Source organism: Protomyctophum parallelum (genome assembly GCF_964188405.1).
Source record: "Protomyctophum parallelum genome assembly, chromosome: 21".
NCBI classification, from domain to species: Eukaryota; Metazoa; Chordata; class Actinopteri; order Myctophiformes; family Myctophidae; genus Protomyctophum; species Protomyctophum parallelum.
In genome coordinates this window covers 23,515,634-23,539,909 of record NC_139713.1, presented here as the reverse complement: position 1 = coordinate 23,539,909, position 24,276 = coordinate 23,515,634, and the positions used below count along the sequence as shown (strand labels likewise).

General features: G+C 40.8%; 2 protein-coding genes across 2 annotated transcripts; both read right to left on the bottom strand.

The window, feature by feature from the left end:
* Positions 1-2,559: 2,559 nt before the first annotated feature.
* LOC310878888 (annexin A1-like) lies at positions 2,560-7,124 on the bottom strand (the record flags this gene model as incomplete). The annotated part of the gene is made up of 11 exons (XM_083793305.1): positions 7,071-7,124; positions 6,901-6,982; positions 6,506-6,617; positions 6,116-6,210; positions 5,503-5,616; positions 5,195-5,285; positions 4,770-4,906; positions 4,454-4,547; positions 4,040-4,135; positions 3,724-3,782; positions 2,560-2,691 (listed from the first exon to the last, which is right to left on the bottom strand). Exons 2-11 carry the CDS (start codon positions 6,967-6,969, stop codon positions 2,560-2,562), a joined length of 999 nt encoding a protein of 332 aa, XP_083649431.1. The 5' UTR covers positions 6,970-6,982; positions 7,071-7,124.
* A 2,302-nt stretch (positions 7,125-9,426) lies between these two features.
* On the bottom strand, positions 9,427-23,977 carry tmc2a (transmembrane channel-like 2a; the record flags this gene model as incomplete). Its single annotated transcript, XM_083793302.1, has 21 exons — positions 9,427-9,665; positions 10,239-10,386; positions 10,770-10,848; positions 11,426-11,551; positions 12,288-12,527; positions 13,589-13,656; positions 14,237-14,365; positions 14,612-14,770; positions 15,233-15,412; positions 16,420-16,608; positions 17,174-17,321; positions 17,676-17,818; positions 18,601-18,699; positions 19,098-19,204; positions 19,704-19,785; positions 19,888-19,978; positions 20,710-20,859; positions 21,963-22,068; positions 22,144-22,416; positions 23,654-23,698; positions 23,968-23,977. 21 exons carry the CDS (start codon positions 23,975-23,977, stop codon positions 9,427-9,429), a joined length of 2,811 nt encoding a protein of 936 aa, XP_083649428.1.
* Between the last annotated feature and the right edge of the window lie 299 nt (positions 23,978-24,276).

Below are 24,276 nucleotides of genomic sequence, written 5' to 3'. Positions count from 1 at the left end.
TACCATAAATACATACATAAGCATACAATAAATACATATAAATAAATAACCTTAAACCATACAAATGTTACAAGTTTCTGTGAACTACACAAGTTATATAATAAGTCCTTCACACTACAACATAAATAATCAATCACAACAGCACATCTTAACCCCCCCGCTATCCTGACATGGTCCAGCCCAATCCTTACTGAAACACATCACAGGCAATTGTTAGGCATTCAATCAAACCTCAACAATAGAACTCCACTTCCCAAACATACTGAATCTATAACCCACATTGCACTTGCCCCTCATGTTTGTTAATCACCAAGCATTTGGAAGCAGGTGGAACTCGTTGGCTGAGTGGCCATCTCAGCTAAACGGGAAACGGTATTCAACAATAAAATGACTGCAAAATACAACTGTGCAAGTTAATAAAGTGCCAATATGCTGTGCAACATAAGTAACAGAGGACCACTCTGTTACAGTGTGACACACACACACTCCAGAAGATTAAAAATAAATATTACAGCTATTGAAACAATTAACTTCCCCCCAAAATAATGGAGAAACTATTCAAATATAAAACTCACCAGCCTACTATGTTACACACTTTGACTTGAATCGACACCTGCACCTTTCTCCAACCAGAGGTTTGAGTTTCTACGGTTGTTTTCAATGTATTCAAGGCCAACCCCTTTGTATTATGTCATCCCAGCATTCCATCAGTGAGATTCTTGCTTCATACAGGTTGGGCAATTTATAACTATAGACCAGTTGGGCAAAGATTTTGGTTTACTAAACACTGCTTTCATCTTGTGCTTTTTCCTCAATGCTTTCATGCATTACAAAGTTCACTTGCTTCATATAAATAAAACGATGCCTTCTACTTGCATTGTTTACAAATAAGTCTCAGTTGTGTTGCAGTATATGTATATAGCATTACTGTACATACAGTAACATGAATAGTGAGTGACACTGACTTATAAAATAGTTTGAAATTTTAGTAACAAAGCTGGACCAAAGACTCAAAATAGTAAACTAAATGATCACACAAAAATGCATTTAAAGGACAACTTTAGTTTTTTTCAACCAAGGTTCATGTTGTAGGTTGTTATTAGAGAAAGTAAAAGATGAGTGTTTTTTTTTTTTCCATTTGCTGCTTTCTTTCGTTTTAGGGATTTTAGCTGTTTTGTACAGGGGGCGGGGGCATTCGAGCATGATGCTAAAGATGTATTTTTTTTACAAATTGAGATTTATTTGTTTATTTACTATAGCCCTAATAAACCCCAGGAAATTACATCTGGCCACAAATAAATCACAGGATCTACTGAATGTGAAGGTAGCCTACTGGGGGGAAGCCACACTGTGTCATAGGCTCAATGTCAGTTTGACACATTCAGTAGATCGTGATGTTGTGGCCAGATGAAATTTCCAGGGGTTTATTAGGACTATAGTAAATAATTAAAAAATATAGCTATAAAATGTTGTAAAAAAATACATATTTAGCCCCATGTTCGAATGCCCCCGGTCCCCTGTCAAAAACAGCTAAAATCCCTAAAACGAAAGAAAGCAGCAAATGAAAAAAAAAAAAAAAGAACTCATCTTTTAGTTTCTCTAATAACCTAAAACATGAACCTTGGTTGAAAAAAAAAAACTAAAGTTGTCCTTTAATAAAAGTTAAACATTAGAGAAAGAATAAACTTTGTAAATAAAACCAATTTGATACAAATACTCGAGGGATACTCTTGTATTTGGTGTCTTAACAGCATGTTGCTCTCCCCCATGGTGTTATCCAATGCTTTAGTTTTTATGGCAGATTTGCTAGTTTAACTTTGTTTGAGTTCTCTGCACTTTTCAATCCTGCACCTGGCAAATAAGTCAGGTGCAGGATTGAAAAGGGCCAGAGCATTTAAAGAATATGCAGTTACAGATTACGCTTATAATTTGTTATAAACTGTTGTTAACACTCAAGTTTCAGTCATCTTTTCTAGTTTGTTTTTTGTTCATTTAACAAAAATGCCCTATAATAACCTTGCAGCACCCCAAATATCCACTGAGAAACCAATATAGTTTGGGTGCTAGGATGAGAATTATGCAATTGCTAAATACACAATATAGCTTTTGATAAAAGGATGACAATTTGCTTATAAAATCCATAAAGAAAGGTCATTTAGAATAGCTTTTTGTCAACAAAGAACTTGGCAAGTGTTTAGAGCAGCTTTATTATTACATCCAATCTGTAATCTGTAATAATAAAAACAGTTCCCAATATTCGAGCAACACCAACAGATATTTAAGCAGCACCTCACAGCTTGCATCAACGTGAAAAAGACAAAAATGAAACATTTTAAACAGGTCCACACATTTCCAGCAGGATTGTTTCGTAATGTCCCTTAGTATCCGCCTGTCAAACCAAGAGAAATACATAATCAGTGATACAAGGGCAACTTCACAAAACCTGAGAATGTAGAAACACGTACAGCAACAATTCTATTGCTTAACCATGACAGCTCATAGAATGAGCAGGAGGGGAAATCTTGAAAATACAGACTGAGTGACATGCTTGTAATAGTTTCACATTACCAATATGTCCTCCTGTAGAGTTCTTCCATACATGGTCTTGTACTCATCCATGACTTTCTTCAAGTCCACCTCAGAGCGGCTCACCACCACCCTGATAAGAGTCTCATCACATGTGCCATGTCCCTGTGAATAGACAGCCACAGTAAACTAAACAGCAAAATCCTCAGGGTTTGTTCACCTCCAAAGAGTGTACCACTTTGAGATACACATGGATTGTTTGATTAGTCCATATAGGGTATAATTATCACTATACATGTATGTAGTCTACATTTGGACACTACAAATGGTATAATCACTACATGGTGCACTATAGTGAGTGGGGAGTGAAAGTGGAAACAGTTTGAGGTTAAAGTACAGGCATTTTATTCTCATTTAAAAAGAAATGTCTGTAATTCAGTTAATTTACAACGTGTTGGGAAAGTTTTGAGAGCAAGAGTGTCTGTCCTGTGGTCTTTGTTTTGTTTGTCTGTTCACATTTGTCGTTGTTTAACTGTTTCTTTTGTTTTTTCGTTTATCACATTTATATATCTTTTTTATTATGTATTGTATGTGGAATTTACATTATCTGTCTTTATCTTTCATTTTATATAACTGAATAACTCATTAGTGTCAAAGATTGTCATATAAGTTGTCATATACAAAAAATGCCTAATAAAAACAGTATTAAAAAAAAAAAAGTACAGGCATTTTGCGAAATTTCCAAAGAAATCGCAACAGAAACTCTTTCAACCGTTTGTTTCATAAATAGGTTATAGTAACCAAATATCAAGTCCTAAGGAATCCCAGTGGAACATATTGAAAAATGCTGCTTTAAGTTAGCCCTGCATGCATAGCCAGCCTTTATCTGCCTTTGCAATGCATATTGCAGCAGCACAGGGAGGGGGACATTTGTCACTGCATGCATTCCTGCGGGAAGGCAACAGTCAGCAGGAGGAGTATGACGAAGGCTCTAAGTCCTCCTGGTGGGGGCTCCTCATTGGCAGGTGAGTCAGTAGGATCCACCACACTGTGGTAGATCCTACTGACTCACTGAGGTGACCAGTGACTAGAAGTGTGTGGGGAGGAATAAATTGGCATAACGACTAAATTGGAGTAAAAATATGCTACACTAAAATTTTATAAACAGAAAACGGCCCACAAAGACTGACGGCATACCTTCATAGCCAGTTGGAGCTTCTCCGCAAAGAAACCAGGCTTATTCCAGGCACACTTTACTGTACAGCAAAGAAACAGTTTAGGGGACACCAGGGCAGCCCGACGGATCACAGAGTAAGAGCACATACATTCCACAGCTGACCCCAGTTCAAATCAAAGCGCTACACAGCATGTTAGGCTTTGAGTTGTAAAGATAATTTAATAAAACAAAGGGATGAGTCTTAAATAAATTCTTTGCTAAAATCAAACTGACCATAGTCAAAATCCCTTGAACCCAGTAAATTATAAGAATAATTTGGGGAAGAACACTCCTCACCAATGGCAATGAGACAGTCTTCAATGTCTCCTCTTAGCTCCTTTTCCAAGGCTTCGGATAAGGTGATCTCACTGAGGCCGACGTATTTCTGGAACGCTATATGAGGTCAAACAATAAGAGCAACTGTACTTGTTTTATGAAACAGGAAAATAGAGGGTGATGAAACGGATTTAAAGTTCAGTGGTCATGAAACTCACTGAATACAGAAAAAAAAAACGAAGTGACTTTATTTATAACAAGCTTGTAATCTGTAAGAAGCTATGACCAGCTCTCAGTTTGCGTGTCAACATTCGACAGACCACGCACAATACCTTCGCGCCAGACGATGTATAGGCTAGCTTGTGTCATTCATTTCAAAATTATTTTCAATGTTGGAAACTTCAGGACAATTCATCAATGACGACATTCTCTTACTTTTAGAGAGCTGAGGACCACTGCGACTTGCGAGGATGTCAATGAAGGCGTTGATATCAATTCCTTTTACGTTCTCACCTGCCTCGAACAGAGCCTGTGATAAACAGTTACATTAGCCGTTATTAAAATATTTTCAAACAAAACCAATTAATTGCAACAGAAACCGTCAGTTCTCAAAGTGGGGTCCAGCGACACTCAGGATTCAAAAGCTACGTACCCTTACAGGTCTATCTGTAAATGTAGTTGGTTATGGAGGTCGTTGAGATTAAAGGCTCGAGAACCAGAGAGGTTAACCACAGTGCTACTAGTACAGTACCTTTGCATCCCTTTTGGCGAGTTCCATGTCCACTTTACTGTCCTCATCTTTGTTGGCTTTCAGCAGAGCCTGCAAGGCCAACAAGAAGTCCCCACTGGTGTCACCTTTAATGACGTCATCCAACTCCTCCTGGTACTCTGATGGAGAGGTTGGAATCATACCTTCACTTAAACTCACTTGTGACGTGAGGGGCACTCTTACATATCACATTCCGGCCAATCACTGTTGGCGTCCTCACTTTTTAAGCCCTCAGCAAATCAAATAGTCGCAATGGGGTAGGGGTGTACACACAGACACAAAGCTGGGCATAGGAGGGGCTAGTGCCATAATCATTTTACTGTACAATGTAGGAACGATAACTGTTTCTTGGTAGTAGGCCTATGGTAAGCATTTGGGAGCATCAAATATTACAATGTTTAGCATACCTTCTTGAAAGACACTCTTGATTTCATGAATCTCATGGTTTGACCTGGATGCAAGAATTTCTACCAAGACACCTTCATGTGTACCCAGTCCCTGTTGGATAGACAATCAGTGTTAAGTGCCAATAATGATTGAATTTGGTATATGGTGCAGATTTCTGTAACCAAAGTTCCTCATTCAGGGCGCACAAGAAACCATTTACAAAACTTTTAACCGCTTTGTTCTTAAAAAGACACTATCCATGGCTATCGTAGAGTGTAAATATTGAACTTAAGATAATAATCTTTAAATTACACAAAATGTAGGCTACCTTTGTGGCTTTTCTGAGACAGTGGGCATCAAAATGAGTAGGTGTCATGAGCAGAGCCAGAACAACATCCTCAAGGTCTGACCTTAGGACTGACTTCAGGTCATCAGCCAGAGCCTGAAACAGAGACGATAGCATTTCTGACTAATAAAGTAATCAAAGCACTGCAGTGAAGGTATGCAAGCATAATGTATGTAGTTGTCATTTTAAATCTTCGATATGTCAGGATTTAGATATATTGGTTAGTATTAAACTTAGTCGGTATGGCATTTTATTTCTTAATTTGTAGGCGGCAGTTGTGATCCATTTATATGAGAGACTACAGATGAAGCTTGTTAATCTGGCATGTTCAATTAATTTAATTCCTGTACATGACTACATGTATTGAACGTTCATTAATGTGCTTCTCAAAAATAACAGATTTTTAATAATGCAACAGATAGTTTTATTTCGTTCTTTTGTTTAAAGAGTAGGCAGGCAATCTCCTCAAATTAGATAACTAAGGGCCATCAGAGTTCTGTCAAACAGAATGATTTAACTACTATAGCATAGTAGTAGGCTGAATTTCCCTGTCTATTCCATTTTTGGTGTGGGGGTTTTGATGACCCCGACTCACCTTCTCAGTGGATTCCTTATAGACTGCTTTGATCCTCTGCCTTTGTGCATTGCTTCTCTTCACCAGAAGGGAAATGATCGCATCCTCATCTACTCCTGTGAATGGGTAAATATGTTATGTTTTAGGCTACACGATACTAAAATACAACAGCACAGAGATGTATGAATCCAATCCCAAAAACATTTTCAAGTCAAAATAGTGAGGAGCAGTTTGAGTCAAGAATTACATTTGTTGTCCAGTAAAGACCAATAAAAAAAAAAACATAGTAATTGTTGAGATGTTGAATACCTAGGATAGCACCCGGCAATAACCAGTCTTGTTGATATAGAGTAATTTTGCGATGTGTAGAAGTGTATGCATATCATATGCAGTGCATCACTATGTTCTTACCTTTGGCTTCGATGGCTTTCTGCAGGTCTGAGGCATCACTGCTGGCAGAGAAGCCATCATACGGAGAGATGGTTCCATAGAACTTAGGCTTCTTTGGCTTACCCTTGCAGCACTGAATGCATTCAATCAGAAATACACTTTAACACAAAGTAAGCCGTTTTGTCTATTGTACTGCAGTTCATGATTTTAACAACTGGAGCCCTATTTTATACTAGTTTGTCATATGATTGAGTCACGACTCACAACACTGCATCTCAATGCGTTGTCAGCTTGTAGATCCGCTATTAATTTTGCCATTTGATACATTCTGAAAATGATAGCCTATATTACCCAAAATTGTGTACATTATAAATGCAGAATAAAAACACCAAAACTGGACCGTCACTGGTACTCACCGAGTCCACATCATCCTCATCAGGGTCACTGTCATGGATATTTAGGAAGAATTTCTTGAAGAAAGTCATCTTTGCTACACAGCTGAAATATGCAAGGGCCCAAACTGATTTAAAAAAAAACCCCCACCAAAATAAAAGCTAAACTATTAAATACTAAATATAAAACTCACCTGTTCGGAATTCACAAGATTGCCCTCTTTAACAGGTGTCAGTAGCGTACTATTTAACACACCTTTCAGTGACTCCAGAGGTTTCTACGGTTGTTTTCAAAATGTGTTCAAGACTGGCCAACCCCCTTGTTGTATTCTCTCAATGTCAGCATTCCATCACGGTGAGATGTCTGCTTCACTTACAGGTTGGGCAGCTCGTAACTGGAGACCTGTTTGGCAAAAAAATAAAATAAAAAATTACTAAACACTGAGATCTCATCCCAGCTATGCTTTCTCAACTTGTGTCAATACCAAGTTTCTTTTCAAATTTCCACTTGCTTCATATACAAATCAAACAATACCTTTATACTTGTAGCCTAGTCTACTATTACAAATAACTTAAAGTGTGGCCCTTCCTCTGTGGTCTGCAATGAGGTCATTACATGCCAGAACCTGACAATCAACATTTTTCCCCCAGAGACACATGTTTAAAACACCAGACAGACCATCATCAAGCACAAAATTCAAAAGGAGACAGCTATCTCGCTGTCTCAACCTGAACCAACCTCTTCTTATTCTTTATGGAGTTTTATGGCAGTTGGTGCTTAAGTGAGCCTGCCCTCACCTGTAGCTTGCCTTTTAAGCAGGTGAGGCAAACCATCACATAATCCTAATTGGTAACTCTGTAAACTCAAGTTTACTTACACAAAAGTTATCTTACACAAAAGTACATAATGAAGTAAGTTACAAGTTCAACAATGTTATGTGTTTCCCAACTCATTCACAGATTTTTATAATAAAGACAAAACATGATACCAACATAAACAATCACCCCTCCTCCTCTACAGTGCTTGACCTCTTCCAATCAACAGGGTTGGAAAGTACTGAAGAGGAGTGTCAGGTGATGTGAGCAATAATTTATCTTCTTCACAGTGAAAATAAATAAACATTTAAAACCCTTTGAGTCCTTGTGTTGAAAATGTCTTCAGATATACACATGTAAGGAAAACATGCAAGTGGTGCAACACCACACTACTAAAAACAGAACCCATTGCATGTTCATAGATAGGCAATTTAGTTTTACATTTTTGACAAATGTTGATAAATCATCTATTATGAGTGTCCCTGGCACAACATTGTATGAGACCAATGATTTAGTTGCTTCAGTTACAGTCGCTACAGACTCATAAAAACCTTACTTTGATGAAAATGTTTTAAAAATATGTTGAACTTTATTTAAAAATCTAATTCATATCAAATAATCATCAGGAGCACAGCATCCTGAAACAAAATAAACATGAGACATCACACTTAAACTATACTGCAGTTCATGTGAATGTTACACTGTGAAAGTCTTCATTAACTTAAGGTCTATTTGGTTACATTTGTGCACTCTCAAAGTTACAAAAGGTTACATTATTATTTAAATTATTCCTGTTGGTGATTCTCTCATCACAATATAATATTATCTGTGATCATATTCCCATTTTGATTCTGAATCATGCAACATGCACAGTTCAGTTCAGTAAAACGTTTAAGGAGTTTATAAAAATGGACAGGAAGTCAACATGTTGCCCTCTGGTGGATGTTTTAAAAATACACATTTCCCCATAGGCAGATTGATATAAAACTTTTCGCTCTGCAGGCAGTTGATAATACAGTAGATAAGTAACAGGGCTCAAATTCACATGAAACACAAATATAAACAAACACGAGCATTACAATAGATCACAGAGAAAGTGAAAATTAGCATAATTAACACAAGATAAAACAAATATATAAAACAAACTAAATTAAATCACACAAAAGCAGTTACATATTGACACACATTGGCTAGTGACACATAAGGTCCAAAGTTCCATTCTAATTACAGATTCCATTTTCCATTTCAGTATAATAGGCAATAGCCTATTGCATTATTTTATAGAAGTTACTACCAACTTCAATACAAACAAACAAAAAAAAATCTTTAAGGTATATTGATTATGCCGATTTTATTGCAAGTCTGTTAAAGATATATTTTGGTATGTGATACATTAGATATAACTTTTTTGTTGCTTTTGTTTTAAATGTTTTTAATACGACCCTGTTTATATCCGGAATAGTTTGCATTATTGCAGTGTGGACTAGAGGGAATGCGCATGACTAAAAACTATTTTCTGGCCTTGACAGCCCATACATCCAAACAGATTGCATTGAATGACGCTAAAATCACTCGATTTGCCCCTCACTTTGTGCATGCGCATACCCTCAATAGTTGTCATTATTATCAATATGAATGAATTATATGCATTAGTTTTCATGAATAGAACATAATACGTTATTCCAGGAACGAATGAAAACCCGTATGGATGCAAGTCATCACTTCCTCTCTCTGTTATACAGGAGGAAGGCCTCCTCTGGCCCTCAGCACCGGTGGGCGGTCCACTGGGCCTCCCCTGGCCCTCGGCACAGGTGGGCGGTCCACTGGGCCTCCCCTGGCCCTCGGCACAGGTGGGCGGTCCACTGGTCCTCTTCCAATGTTGGGATTGGCCGACTCCAGCTCCACGTCTTCCTCTACCACAACCTTTTTCTTCTTCTTCTTCTTCTTCTCCGGCTCAGGTTCTGGTTCAGGTTCTGGGGCAGAGAGGGAGCGCAGGGATTTTAATGCCCGATTTATATTCAGGCGTACATGCTGTCATCATGCACCGAAAATACCAGATCTACAAGCTGTACATGTGCCGCAGTGACATTCAACTACAGTATGTATGGCCAAACATAGAGTCAACATCAACATAAACATTCGTGCATAAGAGGAAATAGCTTCAGGATTGTACAGATTGTGCATTACATTCCCCCATCTTAAACAGCATGGATTATCTGGTTAATTGTGCACAGTATAATTTGCTAGATGACCCCATTGTGAATGAATGTCAATGTTGGGTACTGTAGAGAAAAAGGAAGTTATCCATTCCTGATCACCCTAAAGAACAACATAAACTTTTTTCCCAGGAAGGTATCATGCATCTCCGACCACTACCTTGTCTTCTCTACGTATACTCTCCTATGCACCAGTCCTTACAAGCAGTGGTGGAAAGATATTAAGTACATTTAATTAAATACAGTAAAATACAGTTACTTAAGTTAGTTAAGTACAGTTAAGTAAAATTTCCCCCTCAAGCCTGGTAAGTTACCCCTCAAGGAACTTACCAGGCTCAGGCTCGGGTTCAGGCTCCGACTGAGGCTCGTCATCCTCCGGAGTCCAAGGGGTGTCCCTGGGGAGGAGGGCATTTAGCTCCATCTGGCTCTGGTTGGTGCAGTTCACGTTGTTCCTCCTGTCCTTCTCCTCATCCCGAGCCTGCAAACACAAAAAGAGAGGTCAGGGTGCATAGATAAAGACAGTAGAAACTGCAAACACAAAAAGAGAGGTCAGGGTGCATAGATAAAGACAGTAGAGCCTGCAAACACAAAAAGAGAGGTCAGGGTGCATAGATAAAGACACAGGGACAAGGAGCGGTCATGATTCATGAAGTATTTAAAGAGTAAGGTCCTTTCAGACAGGGAGCGAGTTACGCAGGCGTTGTCGCCTGGATCAGCGACACATCTGCTCCAGGTCTGCTCATGCGGGTTGCGGGACACGTAGCGCGACAATTTCACGGGACTGTGTCGGTGAAAATACACTTGCGTAATCACCCCTCAACTTTTCCACTATGAGTAGAGTTCTCTGCCTGTTCCACTCACCATTTGCATCTTCTTCTTCAGATCGGAATTGGCCTGCTGGTAAGCCTTGGAAGTTACGTTCAGATAATAAATGGCCAGTCTGTTAAGAGACAAGGTTATTGGAATCTGTTATTTCTGTGAAAGCTATTGGGAATCAGTTTCTGTGAAAGCTATTGGATTGCAGGATTTGGAATCAGTTCCTGAGAAAGCTATTGGAATCAGCATTACTTTAGGTAAAAGGCTAATCAGATTCACTTTCAGTCAAAGCCATGCACTGAATCAGAATCAGCTATCTGTCAAAGGCATTGGAAAGGAATCAGAGGCAAAAGTCGGGAATTCAAAATGTACTTGAGTGAAAGTAAGTATTGGCATCAAAATGTACTTAAAGTGTACATCGCACAGGCTATTGCACAGGCTATTTTCAAATGGACGAAATGTGAAGTGGTTACTGGATGGTTTGTAATAATAATCAAAACTAGTAACTAAAGTTTTCAAATAATTGCCTCTGACATGTAGTGTAGGTGTAGTGTAGTAGTAAAAGTATTGCAAATTGAAAATAATCAAGTAAAGTAGAAATACCTGAAAATTACTTTAAGTACTTAAGTAACTGTACTTAGTTACTTGCCATCACAGGAGCTAACTGTATGTGTGAGGCAGTATGCCAGGCCTATACTCACACCATGAGCAGCACAGCAGGTATGATGAGGCCAGGGTTGGCTGCATAGCTCATCAGTGTTCCTATGAAGGACGGCAGGTCCAGTTCAATAGTCTCCATGACCACATGAAACATCCTCTCCCTCCCACTGTGGACAGGTCATTCATGGAAACCATTTAAGGCACAATTCCAATCGCCGCCCTCAAGCCCTGCACCCTCACTGACATCAGCTGTAAGTGCTTGAGGGTGAGAGGCTGCAAGGGCTCCACATCGAAATGAAAGGAATGGCACAGTACTTGATGAGTCCGTTATTCATGACACTTTGCATCACTTTTAAAACTACTGTCCTTATACAGTCAGTGCTTTAAACATATACAGAGGTAACACCGAAAAGCCGGGGCTGAGCCCTCACTGACTTACAGATTTCAAATGGGACAGCCCTCAAGCCCTCGCAGACTTCACATGAAGGCGCAACTAAGTCAGTGAGTCAGTATGGGAGCCGATTGGAATTGGGCCTATAACACTAGTACAATAGTCAACCACTTAAAAAGCATGTTAGTGGTGTATGCATGTGGCAGACAGAGTCTAATCTTATAATAACTAATCATTTTAGTAATTGTGTCCTCAAAGTTTGAGGACGGAATTGGCACTGAAATTGGCGCTGTGATTGGCTAGAAAGTGTATAATTCTGCGCTGTGATTGATCTGAGCATCGCATAACGGGTGTGCCACAGGGGATACCCGTTATATATAAGTGGCAGATAGAGGGGGGATGGAGACAGAAGGGGGAGAGAGAAGGGGAGAGTGGGAGAGGGGAGCCTTGTGAGCTTGTAGATCGGCTATTTTCACTAGTTTGCATCCCAGGACACTGTTTAAAGCTCTAACCTGAATGGTCCACAATCAAACGACGGAGGCAGGGTCATGATGGTGTAGACGACGGGAAGGAGGCTGAGGAACAAGATGAGGAGCAGCAGGCCCATGTAGAAGTTGTTGGACTTGGAGGCCTTGAAGACTCTCTCGTGGGGAACGTTGGTGGCCATCACGGCCCAGCACTGGTAGTACATGGAGGTGAGGAGGCGGAGCACGTTGATGCCCACCAGCCCTGGGGCATAGAACGCACCCATCCTGCAACAGCAACACATGCACGCACACACGCACGCACGCGCACACACACACACACAAACACACAGGCAAGCAGATTGTGACTTCATTAACTAAAATATGGATGGATATGGATATGGACGTTCAAGTGGTTAATTCTGCAACTTTCATCCAGTATAAAGTCCTCCTTTTTCTGGAGAAAATATTGTTAAAGTTATTGTTTATTATGTTTTTTTTTTTTTTTTTTTTAAAGAACCATATTCACAAATCTTAAGCTGGTGCCTGCTTTTGATGCCCATATTTGAGGTCAGAGGAGATATCTATTGGGTCGCAGAATTGTGTGTACGGCATTCGAATGGCAATGCCGGGTAGTTTCCCCCTCAGGAACCCACACCCTGACCATGTTCTATTAAAGATGTTCATTGAAAAATGTTTATTGAAAAAATTGACATAATAAAAAGATTTGTGTGCCTGTTTTTGGTTAAAAGGATCTCTGGCTAATAAGACAAATATTATGATGGCATGTGCCCATGTCTTATGTTCATGTGTGGTCCGTGGAATGCATACGCTAATAAAAAATAACGTAATACTTCCTAAAGTTAATATGAGCTTCAAAGCAATATTTAAAATGTTTTTTATTAGCACGTGCATTCCTTAATTCGATAGGGCTGAACCACACATGAACATATGGCATCATCAACTTGTGACAGGAGCAGTCCCTATTGAGTGAAAGATTCTCTATTTATGAAAGAAATAAAATATTTAAGGTGTCTTTTTAGTATTAGAGGGCAAGTATAATGTAGTAAGTCTCATTAGCCAGGGATCCTTTTAAAAGATGGTGGTCCTGGAACCCTAGGCTAGGCTGCAATGCCAGCCTGGCAGCGTATCGTGGGTTTGAATTGTAAAGTGCTTTGTATAAAGGTGCTATACGTATTGCCATTTACCATTTTATATCTAATTGCTCAAAACCTAACATACACCTATACACATATACACATATGCCCTATCTCACTCTTCACTGTAGAAGATGCTGTAGAGTCTACAACATCTTCTTGGGTATATAGAGAAAAATGAAAAACTCATACCAGATCATTCCTTGATTGAAGACCAGCCCAAGAACATTGCCACTGATATCAAATTCACCATATGAAGGCTGTACAGTAGACAGAGACAATGGTTTTAAACACAGTAGAGTCACCAAACAATACGACTTTTAGACACCAAGACAAAATAGCACTCCTTCCACAAACAATATTATGACGAGTACTCAATCCCAGTAGTTGAGTTAAAATATAGAAAAAGTAAGTATAAAAATACTTCAAAAGTACAAATTACAAAGTTTATTTTCTTTTTTGTTGTGAATGCATTGTGCATTGACATTTAGTAGCCTATTATTATTTCTCATAAATGTTTAAAAAAAAGAAAATAGTGAAAATAAATCAGATTTATTTAATGGTAGCTTGATGTACTGTACAAGTAAGCCCCCTGGACATGATTCTAGTATGTCACATGATGTACAAGTACACCTCCTGGACTCATGTCCATACATACAGTACATGTACTGTATGTCACAGGGACTCACCCCCTATCCAAACCAGGGAAGCTTACCATTTTTGTATGACTCGGCCGGGGATGGAACCCTGAACAGTGACCTCCCAATCAACACACAAGGCCACTAAATGGATGAGCATGGAGCCCATAGGCAGAGATGTATACCCTGCAAACACACGTACCCATCCAGCCTCCAGGTCCCAGCACCAGCAGTAGTTGAGGAAGCGTACAATGACAGCCCTGGCAAAGTCACCTATGAGGATGGTGAGATAGGTGACCTGGATGTCTGACACAGTCAGCTTCACAAACTCCTGTAAATGAACAATACCAAAGGCAGGACAACAAAATATACATAGACAGATGGACGGACAGACATACAGAGGGACAAACCGATTACACACTGACTGAATGACTGACTGACCAACCAAAGAGCAATGTTCTCCGCAGATGAAGTATGTGAGTGAGTACGTCGGAATGGCTTATGATGACCGATACAGTATGTGAATCCAAAATATGTGTAAGTGTAAATTGTGAATCGATGTGTAATTCATGATTACAATGCCAACAGCAGTCTCCCAGCAGGGTCCTCTGATGACATCACCGGGGTCCATGGGGGGAGCCGTGGCCTCCGAGTCGTTGGAGTTGAGAGTGAAGTTGGCGTAGTATTCCTTCATGTTCCAAATGGAGGCGTTCCTTATGGTCCCCTCCTCTTCCAGCTAAAACACAACAGATTACCCTCATGCTGCGTTCATTTTAGAGATTATTGACACTTCAGTGACGCTTGTGGAACGTGGCTTCCTCTGACACGCTTGATGATGCCAACGACGAGGTAATTATAGTTAACTAAAACCAAAGAAATAACGAAAACTAAAATTGAAAATATATTTGTGCCTGGGCCGGCTTAGCGGTCCGGGCACCTTGGCTGGTAATCCAGCATGACAGTGTGTCGCGGACTCGCAGGTTTGGTCCCGATCCCGACGGACTTTGCTGTGTGTCTTCTCCCCATCTCTCTCCCCGTTTCCTGTCTATCTACTGTGATCTATCAATAAAAGCACCAAAATATCATTAAAAAAAAAGAGTATGGTGTTTGTTTAAATAAGTGAGGCGCCCCTCCCCCCTCACTTCACATGAGTGTGATTTTTATACACATATGAATGTAGTAACTAAACAGGTGTTACCTTGGCGTTGACCTCATCAAACAGGGCGAAGAGGAAGGTGTACAGGTTTCCCAGGAAGAGGGCAAAGATGCGTCCCAGCTGCCACTTGAGGGCGATCCGAGGATGATATTCCTCCAGCTCAGCGATGGTCTCAAACAGAGGAGGACACACCAGGCCCAGCAGGGACATGATGAGCTCCAACTGGACAGAAATATCAGTGAGGGGAAAAAGTACCCACCACATTTCTCATTTAAGTAAAAGTATCGATACTGCAATGTAGAAATACTCAGTTTACAAGTAAATGGCCGGAATAAAAAATGTACTTGAGTAAAAGTACAAAAGTATTGGTATCATCATCATTATGTCCCGTTTCACAAGTTTTCAAATATATGTGCCGGTATGTAAATCTTTTGAAAATAGCAGATCAACAAGTTTGCGATGATGCAACGTATTGTGACCTTGTAGATGGTGGTTAATGTATGTGGTTAATGTATGTTTTGTAACTAACTAAAGTTTTCAAATAAATGTGAATACATTAAACAGTAAATATTTGCCGCTGAGATGTAGTGGAGTAGGAGTAAAAGCATTGAAATTTGGAAATACTCCAGTAACGTAACAAATACCTCAAGTATAGTATTTGAGTAAATGTACTTAGTTATTTTACCACTGCAAATACGTACAAAAGTTGCCAATCTATCAGCCTGTGTGTTTAAAGGCTAAATACACATGATCTGGACTGGGCCGTGGCTCAGCGGTCCAGCCACCTTGGCTGGTAATCCAGTCTGGCAGTGTGCCGTGGGTTCGACTACCGATCCCAACGGCCTTTCTCCTGGCCTAAGTTTTCTGAAAAACTTTATTTTTTTACTTTACTTTAACTTTAAATTTATATAGCAGCATCACATTTTTTACATTTTTGAATACTGTACTAGGGGCGTTACTAGCCGGACACAGACAACACGACTGCGTGGGGGCCCAGAGGCAAGGGGGTGCTGTCGGGGGCACTCACTGATCAACCTGCGTCGGGCCCACTGACATCTAGTTACGCGTCTGTACTGTACATACTGTACATACCCTGAAGGGGTAAAACACCAAAATGGGTTCCCGCCCAGAATGGCTTAAGCTGTCCCTCATTTTGCTGGAGGGATGCCACTTTTAGAACCACTACAGTGGAATTTGCTATTCTTACTAATGCCTTTGTCTGTGTTTACCTCATTCTTCTCGTACCAGCTGAGGTCGTCCCTGTTGGCGAACTCCTGAGACCGTTTCACCACGAAGAAGATAAGGTAGCCGCTGCCGCCCAGGCTACACACGATCATGAAGTTGGCCAGGACTCTCAGGAACCTCCTCAGGTGGATGTTCTCGTCCTTCTGGTTCTCCTGCTCGTCCACTATGGACTCCTGTGCTCAACACAACACGTACACTAACATAAAGAGAGATTCTCGTCCACTATGGACTCCTGTGCTCAACACAACACGTACACTAACATAAAGAGAGATTCTCGTCCACTATGGACTCCTGTGCTCAACACAACACAGAAAGTAAAGTATACATAGAGAGAGATCCTCGTCCTTGTCAACTCCAGTGCTGCGGTTCTCAACCTTTTCTGGATCAGGGCCAGTGGTGGAAAGTAACTACAGTACATTTACTTAAGTACTGTACTTAAATACGGTTTTGAGGTATTTGTACTTGACTTGAGTATTTCCAATACTTTTATTTCTGCTCCACTACATCTGAGAGGCAAATATTGTACTTTTACTTTTTTTTTACTTTGACTTTGTCTTTGCCACGGACACATTTGTCCACATATTGATGACCCCTGGTTTAAAGTGCTCTAAACAATAAACATTACCAGGCTCTAAGGTGCTCTAAACAAACATTAAAAGTCCATAGACTTGGCTGGGCCTGGCGCCCCTCAAACATGGAATGGAAACCATATAGTGCCTTTACAGTGTCCATGTTTACCTTGAAGCTGGTGGTGATGGAGGCGAACTTGTTGTCAGCAGTCTCGGCGTTGCCAATCAGGTAATCCCAGCTGGTGAACATCTTCCATGAAAAGGTGAACTCTGAGTCATCTCCATCTCCTCCCCCGACGTCTGAATTGTTAGCCATTCTAAACACAGAGTTGTAGAGGTGCAGTTGATCAAACTAAATAATCAATTATTTTCAAAATCTTTTTTATTCAGGTTTTTTTTGTAACAGAAGCCCAGGGGCAAGTATTAAGCAGACATATAAAATATAAAAATAAAACTCAATCCCCTATCCCACCCTCCCCCCACCCACAATCCCAATAATCAATTTATTTCATAAATTATAAAGACGACAAAGATGTAATTTAGATTATAGTTTTTTATGTTTTATTTGATAAGCTTGCAGGTCTTCGAGGCTATAGGTCAAGTGCTACAGCAAGTGCTACAGGCTTGACAACTTCTCGAGATGATGATGACTGACGACGTTGCCAACTCACGTGCGGATCACCATCATCAGGCTGTAGCCGAAGGAGCCGATCCCCACCAACAGGTAAGAGAGAGGCAGCCGGAACTTCAGCACGCCGATGGTCCTCAGGCTGTTGTAATATCCATAGAACATGATGGAGTACTTGCAATATCCCTGAGATAAGAAGAGATGATCGAGGTGGATGAATGGAGGTCAACTTGGGTTAGGTGCAGACAGAGGGTACATTTTCTTAACAACTCAAAACATTAAATTTCAAGGACCCCCATAACTGAGTGGTCTGCAACTCAGAGGCCCCTTTTCCACCGGTTGGTTCCCAATGGGAACCGGTTCAGTTCTTTTTGGTTCTTAGTCCATGAGCCAGAGCTCCAAAATTGGAACGTTAATTATGTATTGAGTGGGCAAAACCATACCTATATTAGATTAGTTATCACCATGACACTTCCCCAATTGACTAAAACTCAAATCAAAATTTGCTGCTAAAAACAACACTGGACAGTTCTAATACTTAAAGTTCTACTCAGTCATGTAGTTCATATATGCAGTTGCAATAAACATATTCTAAAATTAAACAATACGGTTATGACTCAAAAACATAATGCCTGTAGGCGTTCATTTGGAACAGGAACACCCTGAAAGGAACCCCGGAAGGGTCCCCACTTTGAGAACCATAATCTTTTGAGAACCATAATCTTTGCATGACAAATAGTGAAAATAGCCATGAATGTACAACACATCAGTGGTTCACTATTTTTTATTTGATTAAACTGTTAAATTATATATATATATATATATATATATAAAACCAGAAGCAGGATTAAAACCTATCCTTAAAACAAAAGGACAAAAAAGAGGGGTTGGATGGAACCGAAGCTTGGGTGCAGATCGAGTGACATTTTGGAGCGCTGAGCAGCTCACTTCATGTTTCACCTACGTACATCGAAGTCTGTGAGGGTAGAGTAGTCCTGAGCAGCGTGCTGCTCCGCTGTGGGCACCGTCTTTCTGGGAATGGAGCCATACGGGAGGCCCATCATCACCTGGACATTAACACAGACTCCTTAATGTTAATTAAGGTGGGACTAGTGGAAAAGAGATCCAGTAGAACAAGGTGTTATTTTATGTTTGGTGTCACTCGGGTGTTGCTCTCTGAAAATAGCTGACCTACCAGCTCACAAAACGCTGCGCGAGCTTGTAGATCGGATATTTTCAGCATGCAACCAATTGTAAAATGTGCCATTACGACACCATCGAGGCCCGCCAGAATACATTTTAGTCGACAAGATCAACCGTAGATTCAGTCAACTAAAACTGGACTAACAGTAAAACATTTCCCATTTCAGACAAAACTAAATTAACATTTTCTCAAGAGACTATGACTAAAACTAAATCAACATGTGCTGTCAAAATAAACACTGGTGCATATGTATTATTTCACCTCTGGGAGGACCACCAGTCCAAACATGAGGCCAAACAGGACCAGGTTCATGCCGTACATCCAGCGCAAGAAGATGAAATAAGATGCCACAGATGAGCCAAAGTGACCTGCAATGGTGGAAAATCAATAGTGCAATTTAGAAATACTCTGTTAGAAGTAAAAGTCTGAAATGTACTTAAAATACTAAAAGTAAAAGTAGGCCTACTCATTATGCAGAATGTCTCATTTCAAATAGCCAATCTACAAGCTCACAATGTGTCACATCGCGACACATTGCTTGTAGATTGGCTAATTTCAAATGGCCGAAATGTATAATACAGGGCTGAAGTGGTTAATGTATGTTTTGTAATAATAATCAAAATCTACAACTAGTAACTAAAGTTTTCAAATAAATGTAGTGTACAATATTTGCCTCTGAGATGTTGTGGAGAAGAAGTAAAAGTACTGGAACTTGAAAATACACACAATATTGAAAACACCTCAAAATTGTACATAAGTACTTTCCACAACTGGTGACCTGAGAGTGGCACCAGAGGTTAAATATAATGTACGGTACACATTTTGCTCAAGCAGGAAAAATCTGGTTGAACCAGGAAGTTAACTCACTTTCCACATCCTTTATCTTGCTTTCCCACGGTATACACGATGTAGCGAAATTGTCAAAATCCCTTTGGAACTTAATCCATTTCTGTCTCGACACGAGAAAAATAAGAAAGAGGTTCTAAAATGAAGACAGCACAAATCAAAAAGCAATGAGATGATATCTTGCAGTGTTTCTCATGGTCCTGACCTTCATCATCTTAATTTTGTAGGCAAACCACTTCTTGCCTTTGCCTTTGCCCAACGCTCCTTCAAACTTGTCCACAAACTCTTGGGATGTCCTGCAGGGAAGAGACAGGGAGCAATGCTCAGGAGACATGTGACTCTACCTACCATACAGGTTGGTTCAAATGTGTAATTCATTAAAACAAGTGCCAGATTGGACCTTTAGATTCTAAAAGGTACTATCCAGCACTTAAAGATGGAGTGCCGTGATTTACTTTTTTTGTTTTGTATGTGTTATGTCTATGGAGTTAGCATTACTCTAGTCTAAATAGACCCCCAGGTGTGGTTAGAATATTGAAATATGTCTTCCCTGTGTATTTTTGGTTTCTTCCTGAAAGCTGAAAGCCTTTAAGTCAAAAGGCCCAATCAAAATGACAGTGATATAGTGACATCACAATATCATCCCCTCCCCTAACTCCTCCCTCTTTATCATATACAACAACAGCTGTGGGTACGGCTTCAGTTCAGGTGGAACACCACCCATCGCCATCTCCTTGTATAATCATAGTACCCGATGATCGTGTTTTAGGGCTGGATCACGGCATTCCGTCTATAATGAACAAAAAGTAATTTTAGTTTTGTCAATGAAAGGATTCTAAAGTTTAGAACCACTCAATCCCTAGTTGACTGGAGTCCTGCCGGTCTGGTCTCTCTACTAGGCCTACTCCTGGTTTCCCTCTACACTACATATCTTATAAATAGTCAATCTACAAGCTTACAGCGTGAAATCTTTGCCCCCAGAATACTAGGGATGCATGTGGTTAAATCTAAGAGGTGAGAGTTGTACTTGAGGTAGTAGAGTCTCTTCCTCATCCTCCATGGTTTGGTCCTCATGACGTTAATCAGCAGCTTCTTTTCCTCCACCTCCTCCTTCAGCCGGGCTATCTCTCCGTCCGACATGGAGTCCTCCTCCTCCTCGTCTGAGCCTTTCTCGTCGCTGCAGCACAGAGAGAAGGGAAGAACTCAGAGATACAGCAAACACACACACACACACACACACACACACACACACACACACACACACACACACACACACACACACACACACACACACACACACACACACACACACACACACACACACACACACACACACACACACACACACACACACACACACACACACACAGTATAGAGCGTCACGGTCCCGCCCCCTTTCATGGCCCGGAAGAGAATTTCCCATACATTTTTCCATAGACATTTCAGAAAGTATTTATTTAAAGACCTTTAAGCCTCGGACAAAGCCAACTCCAAAATCATGACAATAAACACCATTTTTTGGGCCGAACAAATAAGAAAAACTCTTAGAAAGAAGAAAAGGGGAAATTCTCTTCCGGGCCATGAAAGGGGGCGGGACTACGATGCTCTATATAATTGAGACAAAGTATAAAATATGGGTAAAGTATTTAATCAGACTAATTTATTTAGTCCAGTGGTTCTCAACCAGTGGTCCGGGGACCACCAGTGGTCCTTGAGTGTGTTCCAGTTGGTACCCAGCTAAATGGAGAGTTACCAAATGTACCCTTATAATTGGTTTCATTTTACACTCTCAAGAGTTAAATTATTGTTAAACATTTGCATTACTTCATTTTCAAGAAGTGTAGACTAGCCGAGAGGCTAAATCTCATCAAATGGTGGTCTGTGACTCAAATCCAGAATAAATACTGGGCCTTGATATGAAAAGGATTTATGGTTGATGGTTATGTAAAGCACAGGTTCCCAAAGTGGGGTACGGGATCCCGTAGTTGTACAGGTCCTTGAGGTGGTTACAGGGGGTCCCCAGCAAAATGAGGAACAATTTAGCTATTCGAAAATAGCATACATGTATCTACAACCTGGAACATTAGATTTTTTTTCTTTTTCCTCGTTGGGATTCTTGGGAAGAGGGCCTGAATACACCTAGATCTGTCATTTAAAAATATTTTGCCAAATGTTATGGAGGGTCAACGCTTGCAAGTCTTTTCAAATGATGGACCTCAGCCAAAAAGCATTCTACATGTGTGGGTCCTCCTTAACATAGAAAAGGATTAAGAAACATACCCGTCTCCTTTCTTCTTCTTCTTCTTGTCGTCGTCCTTGCCCTTCTTCCCCTTCCCCTTCTTGTCCTCCTTCCCCTTCTTCCCGCCTTTCTTCTTCCCCTTGCCTCCTTTCTGGTCCTCCCCCTCCCCCTCCCCCTCCCCCTCGCCCTCCTCCGCCTCCTCCTCCCCTTTCGCTCCCTTGCCTCCTTTCTTCCCTCTCCTCGCCGCCGCTCCTCCGCGCCTCCTCCCGCCCTTCGCGGGAGGACCTTCGTCTTCGCTGTCGCCCTCGTCGCCGTCTTTTTTTTTTTTCCTCCTGTTGGCGGCTCCTCCTCGGCGGCCCCTGGCGGGAGCCTCGTCTCCGGCGTCCTCGTCCTCGTCTCCGGCGTCCTCGTCCCCGCTGCCTTGCTTTTTGCTGCCCCGGCCTTTTCTCGCCGATGCCGCCTTCTTGTTCCTCTTCTTCTGAGCGGCACTGCCGTCTGTGTGTGCCCACACACACACACACACACACACACACACACAAATGTATGCACATATACATAATACACATACACATATTTAGTAGTATAAACATCAATCAACATGTCCGTATACACGACCAAATGTGTCCCAGGGTCCAAGACTTGGTCTTGTCCGTGGCACTTTTTTTCTTTTTAACACACCATTATATTGTTCTTATTTTGATCATAAGACCCAAGTACTGAAATCCAAGTCTCCAGGTTTTCTTCAGAACATGTATGACACTTATTTACTATGACACTATGGCATATAAGGAGTCCAACAAGTATAGTAGTGGTTGTTATGGTCATTCAGGGTTAGCTCTTTATTGTGATTCTGGTAATATTATTTATTGTCATTTTGTATGTCCACTACAAGCCAGCATGGAGATGACCCCTGGGCCTGTAAACACCCCAATGTATTCAGAAAGTTGGTTGGTGTCGGTTGGTGTCCACATTTCTTCATCTGATCAAAATCAACCACAATGATTTTCAGTATAGGTTCTGTAATGGATATTTTAGAATGCCAAATAGATTGCCAACTATATGTATTATTTGTTAATCTCAATCAATGCTATTGTCATCTATCTTTCACAGTATCAATGTACTAATTCTAACTCAACTTCAGCTGTCAATCTTAATGCTGACCTGACTCCTCCACACTCTGTCAGCTAATGTGTACTTGCGTAACTATTTGTGTGTTTCCCATTCTCTTTAGAGTATATCCTTATATGACCATTTAGAATTGGAGGGATTGAGGAGGCTTGTGCCCGGAAGGGCTGCCGGAACAGACCAGGAGGACTGTATGCTGTAAGGGCCGATTCATACTCCGAAGAGCCGACTTTAGGACGGTACCCGTCCCCCCGCCCCCCCCGAACCTCAAATGACGTCACATTGTAGGCTCTACAGAGCCAAATGACGTCACATTGTAGGCTCTACAGAGCCAAATGACGTCACATTGTAGGCTCTACAGAGCCAAATGACGTCACATTGTAGGCTCTACAGAGCCAAATGACGTCACATTGTAGGCTCTACAGAGCCAAATGACGTCACATTGTAGGCTCCACAGAGCCGAACAGACTTTTATTCGGCTCTAAAATAGGAGTATGAATCGCGCCTTACTCTGCTGAATCGTCTTAATAAATTCTCAACAATTCCCCCTGAATGGACATTAATATTTTCCATTACTGGCAAAACGTGGCCACTCATATCCCCTTACCGTCACTACCGTCGCCATCCACGTCCCCGTCTATCTCGATCCCAACTGAGAGAGATCAGTGAAACAAAACAACACACACATCAGCGATTTAACATGAGCATCTCAAGTTCCGGCCCTTCAGAAAATCAACTCAATGCTGTTTAAGATCAGGAAAAGAATAACCCACTTGAATAACCCACTTGTTAATCTTAATTTATGCTTTGGTAAAAAAAAAAAAAAGTGTCCCTCAGCAAAAAGAAAATTCCAACATTAAATATTTAATTGACACTTTTCTATACCTAAACATGAATCACTCTGCACAATATTACACTCACCTTCCTCCATTTTCTCTAGGTCGCTATTCCGAGGCATAATGGAAATGAAATGTCAAGCCTTAATTGGGCTGTGCTTTCTGTCTGCGTCTGGTAAGAAGCAGCTCCTCGCCACGTTTGTTCAGCTCTACCAGCAGGTACCCAACTCAGGTATCTATTAACCATCCCGTCACTATGACAACTACCGCACTTGACCTGCCCTCCTCCACACAGACAGGTGTGAGTTTTGGACGGTGCCAAAAAGCATTGGCGCGGTTCCATGCCAAGCATTAAACATTATTCAGTCAGTCTCTCCCTTCCAGCAACATGCAA